At 39.8% G+C, this 12,551-nt stretch overlaps 1 protein-coding gene across 2 annotated transcripts in view; it reads right to left on the bottom strand.

Moving 5' to 3' along the window:
• Nucleotides 1-10,262: 10,262 nt before the first annotated feature.
• Nucleotides 10,263-12,551, bottom strand: part of kifap3a (kinesin-associated protein 3a) — a 204,630-nt gene continuing 202,341 nt past the window's right edge. For both annotated transcript variants that reach the window (XM_073063254.1, XM_073063255.1), the window contains one exon: nt 10,263-11,021. In XM_073063254.1, the coding sequence (XP_072919355.1) occupies nt 10,913-11,021 (109 nt within the window). In that variant the 3' untranslated portion in view covers nt 10,263-10,912. The remainder of the gene's footprint in view (nt 11,022-12,551) is intronic.

The following is a 12,551-nucleotide window of genomic DNA, read 5'->3' as shown; positions in this document are numbered from 1 at the left end:
GTTTCCGGGCTTCCTCTACCAATACCGCTGTCGCTGCCACTGCTTGGATACAGGTGGGCCATCCACGCGATACCGGGTCTAACATTTTTGACAGGAAAGCCACGGGTTGCCGCTTTCCTCCTCTTAGTTGGGTGAGTACCCCTTGGGCCATTCCTTCGGCATTGTTGACGTACAGCTGGAATGGTTTTTCCAGGGCTGGCAAGACTAACACCGGAGCACGGATCAATTGCCCCTTGATATAGTTGAATTTTTGCTCCTCTTCCTTTGTCCATTTTACTGTTTGCTCATCTTGCCCGAGTTTATCATACAGAAATTTCACCAGGGGAGTATAATTCTCAATCCAGATTCGACAATACCCCACTAACCCCAGGAACTGTCGTATCTCCTTCTTGGTACGAGGTAGCGACATCCCTGTTATTCCAGCTATCCTTTCTGGGGTAATGCTTCGCTGTCCCTTACTGACCCGGTGTCCCAGATACCTTACTTCCTTTTCCACGAATTGTAACTTTTTCTTGGAGACCCGTAGCCCCTTTTTCCCTAGGAAGTTCAGTAATCTGATGGTATCTTCCTGCACCCCTTTCTGTGTTGGCCCGGATAGTAATAAATCATCCACATACTGTAGCAGTTGGTTCTCTGGAGCACATTGGAATTCCGCTAGTACTTGCTCCAAGACCTGCCCGAATAGGTTAGGTGACTCAGTGAATCCTTGCGGCAGGACCGTCCATCTGAGTTGTCTTTTCCGCCCTGTTGTAGGATTTTCCCATTCAAACGCAAACATGTCCCGACTGCTTTCTTCTAGCGGGCAACTCCAGAAAGCATCTTTTAGATCTATTACACTGAACCATTCATGGTCAGGGGAGATTTTACTCATCAGGGTGTACGGGTTGGGTACTACCGGGTATCGGGTCTGGACTACTGCATTTAGACCCCGCAGGTCTTGTACCATCCGATAAGTCCCGTCCGGCTTTCGCACCGGGAGGATGGGGGTATTATATGGCGACATACATTCTTCCAGCAGTCCATCTGCGATCAGCCCTTCAATTACCGGCTGCAGCCCTTTTCTTCCTTCCATCGCAATGGGATACTGCTTCCTCCTTACTGGGCGACCGTCCGGTAGCAAGGTGATCTGTAGAGGGCTGATGTTCAATCCTCCCCTATTTCCCTCTCTATACCACACCTCGGGCTCTATTTTCTGGTCGTCCTCTTCTTTTAATGCGAATAATTTTACTATTATTTCTCCATTGTTCGGCACTGTTCCAATGCCCAGTTGCACTTGCAGGTCCCTTCCTAATAGGTTGAATCCTGCCGAGGGCAGCAGGAGAAGGTCTTGCCTTGTTGCCCTATCTTCATATCCGACTTCCACATTACTATTGCTGCCTGTCTTATCATCTGTCTTTCCTGGGTGGAAAAGAGAGTTCCCATAATGGAGTACATTTCGTCCCAAGTGTATATGTTGGGTCCTAGGAATTGATCCAACTGTTCAGCCAGCCCCATCGGGTCCTCCAATAGATTCTTCATTTCTTTCTTGAAGGTCCTCACTTCAGTGCTAGTCAGGGGTACATTTACATAGCCCGTTCCTCCATTTGGTCCACTCATCGGGACCTCCCTGAGGGGACATAATTTTGCTTCTCCCTCTTCTTTCCTCTGTGACCCTTTCTTTGCTCCCGAACGGGTCTTCATCTTAGGGAGTCGGGACCTCGGGGGATCCTTTCCTTCCTCTTCCCTCTTTCTGTCTCTATCTATCCATTCTTTTCGCTCCTCATCTCTTTTCTCTTCTTCTTCCTCCCATTCCTCCTCTTCTTTCTCTCTCTCCTCTTCCGCCTGCCGTTGCGGATCATCCGGATGCGGAGCACTAGCAGCTTGTTCGGGCTGCTGGGGCCGGGGAACATAAGGGGGAGGTAGATGATTCAACACTTCCCAAGGAGGCTCTTCCTCCTTAGTTTTAGTTTCTAGTTTAAAACTTCTTGCGGAGTCTCCTGGTCCGGGAACCCAGCAAGAGGCATACTCATTTTCTTCCTCTCTCACATTTGGTTTAGAGTTTACATATATGTTTAAGGCCTGTCTAACCCAATCCTCATCTGACCCAAATGGTGGCCACCATACCGAGGACCCTTTTATTGGCTGTTTGGACCATAATTTGCAATATTCTACCATTCTCTTTTTCTGCTTTCCCTTTGTTCGTCCATATCCCCATCCTGCAAACATTCTACCGAGGGGGCTATCAGGAGGTACCTTCGGGAACAAACCCGAACTCTCCGGCTCCTCTTCCTTTGAGCTTCCCCCTCCCATTATTCCCTTCCCGGCCCGGTTCTTTTTACTCTAGGTGTCGTCACACCTACTTTACCCGGTCACACCCACCTAGATCTCAGTTAGCTAGTCTCACTTACCCGGTGTGCCGTAGAACCGTCTCCTTTCCTCCCTGCTTTGCCGCCTTGCGCTGTCCGGATCTCACTCGCTCAAGCCGTTTCAGACGACGAGCAAGGAATCAGGGACTGCCGAACTCGGCAGGGTGCACCTTCTCCGATGTCCTTCCTCTCGCCCTCCACGACCGGAGTGGGGATCCCGGACGAGCCCCCAGCTGTCAGAAATAATCCTACACTCTGAGTCTCAGCAAACTGCAAAGCGGCAAAGCTTTATTTTTCACGAGTCTGCAGAGTCGGACCCAAAACTGCTCCAGCAGTATTGAGCCCAGAGCATTACATTTCATTTCCTTTTATACAGTTTCAAGTAGGTTATCACGTGTCCCTCAGTTGCTGTATCATTCCTACAATTATTCATAGTCAGCTCCACTCTCCCCCTCCCCACAGGCTTGTACATTTCGGGGGTCACATACACATTTTCTCATATCCTCTGTCCTTGGAGTTAGCCATCCGCAGAGCCATGTCTGCCAAGTTTTCAAACACTCATCGGCCTTGGAGTTAGCCACAAGAGTACAGCTTATCTCCATCTGTTTCATCCACCTCCGCTCTCAGCTCCTAGCTTAATGACTCCTTTTTAGTTCTTCATGATTACCACAAGGTACAGATTGTACCTATACAGTTTTGCAAGAATCTTATATCCTTATTTAGCAATGTGTCAGCATATGTTTTGTAAGCTTAGATCTTAGCACAGTCTAACCTTAACCCTTTCTCTTCTTACAAAAATTTTATTATCAGATTTCATAAATATCACCACATACAACCTGAGCTACATTTTCCTGTGGCCATACTCAGCAAATCTATAGAACAGTAACTATAACAAGATCAATGAAAGATCAACAAAAGTGCAGAAGACAAACTCTGCAATGCAAATATAAATACAGTAAATAGCAATAAATAACAAAAACATAAAATAACAAAATAAAGAATCCTTAAGGTGAGATCATTAGTTATAGGAACATCTTAATGGATGGGCAAGCTAGCATTGTTATCCCCCTTTGTTCAAAAGCCTGACTGTTGAAAGGTAGTAACTGTTCTTGAACGTGGTGGTGTGAGTCCTGAGGCTCTTGTACCTTTACCTGATGGCAGCAGTGAGAAAAGAGCAATGGCCTGGGTGGTGAGGATCTATGATGATGGATGCTGCTTTCCTGCAACAGCATTTCATATAAATGTACTCAATGGTTGGGAGGGTTTTACCCGTGATGTACAGGGCTGAATCCACCACCTTTTGTAGGATTTTCTGTTAAAATGCATTTGTGTTTCCATACCAGGCTGTGATGCAGCCAGTCAATACACTCTCCACTACACACCTATAGAGGTTTGTCAAAGTTTCTGATGTCTTCTGAATCTCCGCAGACTCCTAAGGAAGTAGAGACACTGCCATGTTTTCACCGCAATTGCATTTACTGCTGGGTCCAGGACAGGTCCTCAGAAATAGTAACCCCCAGCAATTTAAAGTTGCTAACCCTCTCCTCCTCTGATCCTCCAATGAGGATTGGCCCATGGACCTCTGATTTCCCTCTCTGGAAAGCTACAATCAGTTCCTTAGTCTTGCTGTCATCGACAGGTTGTTGATATGACAACACCTAATCAAATTTTCAATTCTCTTCAATTTCGTAAATTTTTTGTATTGAATAATTTTATCCTGTCAAGCTCTATTATACCTAACTTTTTTTTCCCAACCATCTAGAATTGATCAAGCCTTTTTGTTATGGAAAACAAAAGGAATAACATGTTTTTGTGATTTATTTACAGATTATTGTTTTATGTCTTTTGAACAGTTGTCTAATAAATATAATTTGCCTAGATCACACTTTTTCAGATATCTACAGATTAGAAACTTACTGAATGTTACTTTACCTACCTTTCTGATATCACATCCAATCAAAATTACAGAAAAAAATTTGGGTTTAAACCCCTTTCAGAAGAGTTTAATAACAATTATTTATGATTTGATTACGAAAATACGTCTACATACTTCTGATAAAAGTAAGAATGAGTGGGAAAGAAAACTTCAAATATCTTTATCTACAGAGGAATGGGAGAAAATTCTTAAACTAGTTAATACTTCATCAATGTGTGCCAGACATGCTTTGATACAATTTAAGGTGGTTCATAGGGCTCATATGTCCAAGGGTAAGTTAGCACGTTTTTACTGTCATATAAACCCTGTTTGTGATAGATGTAACTCTGAAATAGCTTCTTTAACACATATGTTCTGGTCGTGCCCTCTGTTAAGAAAATATTGGAAAGATATTTTTGATATTATTTCAGCAGTTGTGTTGATTTAAATCCTCATCCTATCACTGCAATCTTTGCAACTCTATTTATTTATCCTCATCAGCTTGTCATTTAATTGCTTTCGTGACATTAATAGCCAGAAGATCAACTTTATTTAAATGGGAAGATTCCAATCCACCTACCACATTTCAATGGTTTTCCCAAACAATTGCATGTTTAAATTTGGAAAAGATTAGGAGCAGTACTATGGACCCCTCTGTTAAATTTGAAGAAACTTGGAAGCCTTTTATTCAATATTTTCATATGATGTAAGTTGATCCTTTCTGAATCCTTTATTCAGTAATTTTTTTTATGGATAGAGGAGCGGGGTTAAACGACAAAAAATTTTTTTAACCAATAAATTATGGCAACCCAATCTTAGTTTTTTTTTAGGTTAGTTTGTTTTAGTTTGGGGGTTTTTTTTTCTCTTTTTTATAATAATTATCTTTTTCATGGCTAATTACTAAGAGATTGGGAGGTTAGACTCCATTTGTTACTTGGAATATGTGTTTCTACATGTTAACCGTTATTAATGTACTCCTGATCTCTATGTATTAGTGTTAATATTGTTTATTGGAAACTTAATAAAAAGATTGAAGAAGAAAAAAAGTTCAATTCTTCCCCCTCCCCCCATATGTTGATTCATCACCACCTTTAATATGGTCCACAACAGTGGTGTCCTCAACAAACGGATATGGTGTTGGAGCTGTGCTTAGACACTGAGTTATAGGTGCAAAGTGAGTAGAGCAGGGGGCAAAGCAAGAAGCCCTGTGGTGCACCTGTGCTGATGAAGGTTGTGGAAATGTTTTTGCGTTAGGAAATCCAGGATCCAATTGCACTGGGAGTGGGGGGGGGGGGGGGGTATTGAGACCAAAGTCTTGGTGCTTATTGATTAGTTCTGAGGCAATGATGGTAATAAGTGCTGAGCTGTAATCGATAAAGAATATCATGATGCATGCATCTTTGCTGTTCACACATTCCGGGGTTGTGTGAAGAGCCAATGAGATGGCACCGCTGTGGACCTGTTGCTCTGGTAGGCAAATTGGAGGGGATCCAAGTTGCCTCTCAGGCAGCTGCTGATGTGTTTCATCACTGCATCACTGTGACTGTAAATGCAACTAGACCGATCAGTCAACTCAATACATGTCCAAGTAATTAAACCAACTCTATTTCCCCATGTTATCACCATCATTCTGGAAATTAGTTTCTCTCAAATGCATATAAAGTTCATCTTGTGAAGGAACTGATTCTGTTTCTATTATCTTGCAGGAAGTGAATCCAAGATTCTAACTGCATCGAGGTTTTTTTTAAACAAGATTCTTCTTTGTTTTCCAGTTTCAGCCTTTTCCCAGTCTTTAAAGTTGATGCTCGCTTGTACTTGAACAGTTAAGGGTAAACAGAAGGAAGATATTCCCATATCTAAATCTGAAACCCTCTCAAGTCCCTTTTCAATTTCCATAAGCTCAGTTTCTCCTTTTGTATAGTAGCTCATTAGCTATGAAACCATTCTCTTTGTTTTTTCTTCACAATCTCTTGGACCTACTCATCATGGAAACATAGAAAATCTGCAGCACAATACAGGCACTTTGGCCCATGATGCTGTGCCGAACATGTACTTACTTTAGAAATTACCTAGGGTTACCCATAGCTCTCTGTTTTTCTAAGCTCCATGTACCTATCCAGGATTCTCTTAAAAGACCTTATTGTATCTGCCTCCACCATCATCACCGGCAGCCCATCCCACACACTCACCACCCTCTGCGTAAAAAACTTACCCCTGACATCTCCTCTGTACCTACTTCCAAGCACCTTAAAACCGTGCCCTCTCGAGTTAGCAATTACAGCCCTTGGAACAAGCCTCTGACTATCCACAAGATCAATGCCTCTCATCATCTTATACACCTCTCATCCTCCGTTGCTCCAAGGAGAAAAGGCTGAGTTCACTCAACCTATTCTCATAAGGCATGCTCACCAATCCAGGCGACATCCTTGTAAATTTCCTCTGCACCCTTTCTATGGCTTCCACATCCTTCCTGTAGTGAGGCAACCAGAACTGAGCACAGTACTCCAAGTGGAGTCTGACCAGTATCCTATATAGCTGCAACATTACCTCTCAGCTCTTAAACTCAATCCCACAGTTGATGAAGGCCAATGCACCGTATGCCTTCTTAACCACACAGTCAACCTGAATCAATTGAACAGAATTCGATGCTTCATTCTATTCGTGAACTATCCAGTGCATTGTATTTGTTCACATAACATACTGGTTTTTATATTCGAACAAAAAGATCTTTTATAAAATTCATTTTGCAGGTTTTTGTCAACTTCAACTAAACTAGAGGTATGCTATAAAAGAATCCATTCCACTTTTTGAAGACAAGGAGTCTAACGGACCAGCTCCACCTAAATCAGACTGCACTGATTACGAACACGTTTATTCAGACTATACTGCACACAATTTGTTGCTTCAATATCGGGAAACTGGATTTTAGCTGGAGACAGTGTAGAAAAGATTCACAAAGATGTTGCCTGGATTGGAAGGCTTGTGTTATAGAGAGAGCTCCGTGTCTGTTTTGCCTGGAGCCAAGCAAGCTAAGAGGTGACATGATGATGGTATACAAAATTAGGAGAGGTGACAAATTAAACTACGTAGTTCCCCACCCTATCATAGGGAGTAGATTTAAGGTGGGAAGGAGGAGGTTCACAGAATATTTCCTATCACAAGGTGTTGCTAGGTTGCCATGTGGATAAATAGTAGAGATCATCCAGTAATGGTTGAAGGAAGCAGACAGAAGGAGAAAATTAACAAAAACTAAAGTAAGTCATACTGCTTAGAAACAGCCCCTTGGCCAAGAGTCTTCCATATACCCACTTACACAAATGTCATTTTATTCTCTCCACATTCCCATCAACTTTCACCAGATTTTATTAGTCTCATGTATATTAGGGACAATTTTATTAACCTACCAATCCATATCTTAAGGAAGTGGTATGAAATTGGAGCTATATATATATAGCTAGGGTGCCTAAGACTTTTGCACAATACTGTATTTACCAATGTGGAGCAGAGAGCAAGTTTGTAAATCTGGTAAAGGATGTTGGGAATGGTGAAGGTGGAGTACTGGCAGGAGAGGTATGGGACAGGTGGCAGAGAAAGAGTGCCAGGATTGGAGGAGATGCAGATGCAGCTAAATCCAGCCCTGGAACACCAGGCAAAGTCTTTTGGTTCCAATATTGATCATTATAGAATGTTTCTCTGGTGCTTCCAGCTCCCTCCCTCTTATATCAACCAAGATTCGCCTCTCCCTGCCCCCTTCCCACTCTCAGTCTACAATACAGACCCACATCAGAATCAGGTTTATCATCACTTGCATTTGCGTGCGTTGCTTGGATTTCCAGCAGCTGCAGATTCTCTCTTGTTTGTGATAAGAATAGACAGTGTTGCCCTTCATTTATAAAGAGCAGTAAGAACAAACCAGGAAATTATAAGCCAGTTTTTGGAAAAGTTTCTTAGGAACAAGATTTCTTTGCATGTTCCTGTCAGGGATAGTCAGCATGACTTTGTTGAAGGAGGTCCTGCCTCAAATTTTATGTTTTTTTAAGGAGACAAATATGATTAATAAGGGTAGGGCAGTTGTATACATGGACTTTAGTAACAAGATGTCCAATGGTGGGATGATCCAGAAGATTACATACAGAATTGGCCTAATTGGAGAAGACAGGGTATTGATAGAGGGGTGTTGCAATGATCTGATACCAATGGAGTTCTGCAAGGACATGTGCTTGTACCTCTGAATGAAAATGTAGATGGTCCGATTGACCCACGAACAAACTTCAGAATAACTCCTTTCTAAGCCACACATATTATTCACAAAGACCACACTTACAAACAAGATAGTCTCTAAAACAAATATTATTGCTTTGACATAGTACAACAGGAAAAAAATCTAATATGACATAACCACGAGGCATAATGTAATGCTTTGATCAATGAACAAAACTAAGATAAACAAAAAAGGGTTGCACATTACCACATCTGAAGATATATCAAATTTAGAGTTGTGAACAGATGAAGCATCAGTTTGCAGCGTAGTGCAAATGAAATTATCTTCGATTATAGCTTTACAGAATTAACAATGTAAGCTCTTCTAACTCAACACTGTACATGTGACAAAGGGATGTCTTAAGGAGCCACCTGCACACCAGTCCCATACTAACATGGTAATAAGCATCTGCAAAGTTCTTATTTATTACTATTGTGTCAAAACTACAAAACACCATGTATTTGATCATCTGGGAGATGATCATTTATCTCCCTTAAAGTGATACAGTGGTACCAAATATAGATATGTTACACCAAGAGGCCTGGTCTTGGTGTTTTACTGACATTAAGAATACTCTTGTGTTTACTTCTGTCAAAGCAATTATATTGGTTTTAAGCATAATGTCTTGCTTAACTAAATTTCTAGATATTGTAATTATTGTATTAACTTTCAGCCTTGAATTTAATTTACTGAAATTTAATGCCTCTTTCAGCTGTCCTTCATTTTCCTCAAAAACTTGGAATTGTTACTACATATCTTATTCCAAAATTTGAAATAAAAATTTATGAATCAAAGCAGAGGCATTGAGAGTTATTCTTGTTTTCAGATAATGTGTACTTTTTTTTGCCCCAGCTTTTGGTTACCTCTTGAGAAATTTTCTCAGTGAACTCAACTCTTCTGGAATTGTTTGACCTCTGAGGTGTCTCAATGTGTTTTGTGGAGGAACCCAAACTTTCACAGTTCTAGGTTGAGCTTTGTATTTTTCAGTACCATATTTGAGATCTACTTCCATCAAACACATCTGCAATATCCTCAGAGAACCTAAAAAGAGTTGAAAGCTCCGTAAAGTTCTGCATACATTTTGTGTAGAAAGTTTAAACATAGATGGATATGTGCATGGTCACAATTTACAGGCCAAGTTTATGGGATTCGTGTGCAAAAAAACTTAATTTGTAGTTAGGTTGTGGAGGCAATTTGCACAACTAAACTACCCATTTGCTACATTAGAAATGCTAAGTAACTTTCTCTGGCAATTTTTAGACTAAGATTCCTCGATTGTTAGAAAGGAATTCATATGGTGTGACAAGATCATTTATCTTAATTAGCACAAAGTAAAAAAGACATAACACCATTCTTCCCGGAGTAAAATTGTTCATTGAACTCTTAAGAGTTAGCAGCTGTGGATTGAGACTAAAGGAAGGTCAAGTACTTAGAAAAGACACTGCTGAGATGTTATGGGCAGAACTAGACAAGATGTCTTGAGATTTCTCTCCCACAGGGAAGAAACTAAACATTATGATTGCACCCACAAGTAGCCAAGTTATCTTTTACTTCAGACACAAAGAACAAGAAAGAATCTTGCATAGTAAATGAAAATAAAAAGCTGCAGATGCTGCAAGTCTGCTGGGAAGCTTTCCCGATTTTAATGAAGGGTCATGTGTCCAGCAAATTGTCTACTCTGAAACCATAGGATAAAGTTCTACTTCAGAAATATACCTCTGAGAGAAGAAGAGTACATACATGATTTTGCCTGTGTTTATTTTAAGTTCTCATTTATTAATTTAGTAGTGTTCTAAATTGCAAAACAGACAATGGTGCCAATATTTATTTCAATCCATATTTGGTCAGATTGCAGAAATGGCAAAATAAATAGAAACAATTATAATGGACGTGGAACAAACAAAAAAAATGTAATAACCTATTACTAGACACAATTCATGTTATTTAAAGTTACAAATATGACATTATTTTCAGAAATGATTACACAAAATGCGAACAATTTAAAATACTGCTATTTGTAGTAAACAGCTTTAAAAGTAAAATTGCTATAAACATTTTTAGAGTAACAAAATGATATCCCATAAATTAAATAGTAAATTTTTAGCTAAAGAATTGAACGATTTAAGACTACAGTTTGTGTATTGGAGACTTTGTTCCAGTTACGCTCTTCAGACTAATCCAGTGTTTCAAAAGGATAAAAGCAGAAAACACATTAAATAATTCAAATATCGTTAATATATTGCAGTCAGGACATTAGACTATTATGTATATAATTGTAATTCACATCTCAGCTCTGACACAGTGCAGTGCAAACAAAGACCCACAGTACAATACATTTGCAGTTTATGTACAAGGAATGTTACAAAAGCATTAATAAATAACTGGCTGAGCTTATCTGGTTCCAAATGGATAGAGGTAAGGATCATCTGGACGGTAACCGTAAGCTGTGACTGGACGTCCAGGAAAGTTAACTGGTTGACCAAACCCATCAACTGCCAAACTGAAATTGGGGAGGAAAGGTAAAATTAGTAAACCAGAAGAATTTGTATAAAAGCAGACATGCATCGTAGTTCAGGTTCAGCACTTGACTTTTTAAAATACTTTATGCAATTGACATGATACGACAATTTAAAATAATTGAGTTTTAATGAATAGTACAAAAAAGTTATATCTGCAGCCTATGTTATTTTAAAAATCACATTTTCATGAGCTTCTGAAAATTTATTTCAAATGTGATGAGTCACTTTGGACAAACAAAACTTCCACAAAGCACTGTGATGAATGGCTATATTTGTTCATGATACTGAAGACCAAATATTTCTTGCTTATGTTTAATATTATTTGACATTGATGACTAAAATAGGACCACAATTTAATATAGAATTACAGAATTGTTACTGCACAGGAGGCAATCATTTGGCGCATCATGCCAGAACAACCTGCTTGTTCCAGCCCTTGGGCCTTTCTGAAAGGCCTTGCAAAATTTTCTTCACCTATTTAGCCAATTTCTTATAAAGCCAATAATAGAATCTGCCTCCACTACATCTGCATGAAGTGTATTCCAAATACCCACTGAATAAAGATTTTCCTCTAGTTACTCTTAATTCCCTTCCCCTTGTTTCACATTTGTGACATTTAAAGTCTCAATCCTTCCACCAAAGGGAGCAGCTTCCCACTATTGACTCTGTTCAGGCCTCTGAGCATTTTATAGATGTTATTTAACTTTCTTCTTTGCCTTCTATAAAGTCATCACATTCTTTTAAATAATGTGGTGATCAAAATTGAACACAATACTACAGTTAGGCCACACCAGTGTTTCAAAGTTTTAGCATGACTTCCTCCCTTTATTGATAAATCCAGGATTATGCATATTGTATTAGTCTTCTCAACCTGCCTTGCTGCCTTCAATGATTTGTGCATATATAACCGCTCCTCCTGCAAAGTATTCACAGTACCTTATCAATGACTTCCACGAAAATCTTCATTATAACTATTCCTCCATCTACTAGCCTTTTACCACTTATACGCCTAAGGTTCCAACTTAAGTTGGCAAATTATCTCTTCCCATTTGTTTTCATTTTAATTGTTATTTCCCCTGCAATTATTTTATAATTAGGCTGGCTCTCTGTGGTATTTTGCAATCCAATATTTGTTATAAACAACAAAAACAGAAAATGCTGGAAAACCTCACAGATCAAGCAACATCTGTGGAAAGAGAAACAGCTAATATTTTAAGATGAAGCTCCTTCAGACAGACATACTTTATTGATCCCGAGGGAAATTGGGTTTCATTACAGCCGCACCAACCAAGAATAGTGAAGAAATATAGCGATATAGAACCATAAATAATTAAATAATTATAAGTTAATCATGCCAAGTGGAAATAAGTCCAGGACCAGCCTATTGGCTCAGGGTATCTGACACTCCAAGGGAGGAGTAGTAAAGTTTGATGGCCACAGGTAGGAATGAAAACAGCAGATGTTTTTATTTCAGACATCTTCAGCTTATCAGTTTTCTCTCGTCATATGAA

Source organism: Hemitrygon akajei, chromosome 12, assembly GCF_048418815.1.
Source record: "Hemitrygon akajei chromosome 12, sHemAka1.3, whole genome shotgun sequence".
NCBI lineage: Eukaryota > Metazoa > Chordata > Chondrichthyes > Myliobatiformes > Dasyatidae > Hemitrygon > Hemitrygon akajei.
This window is presented reverse-complemented; position numbering and strand designations above follow the sequence as displayed.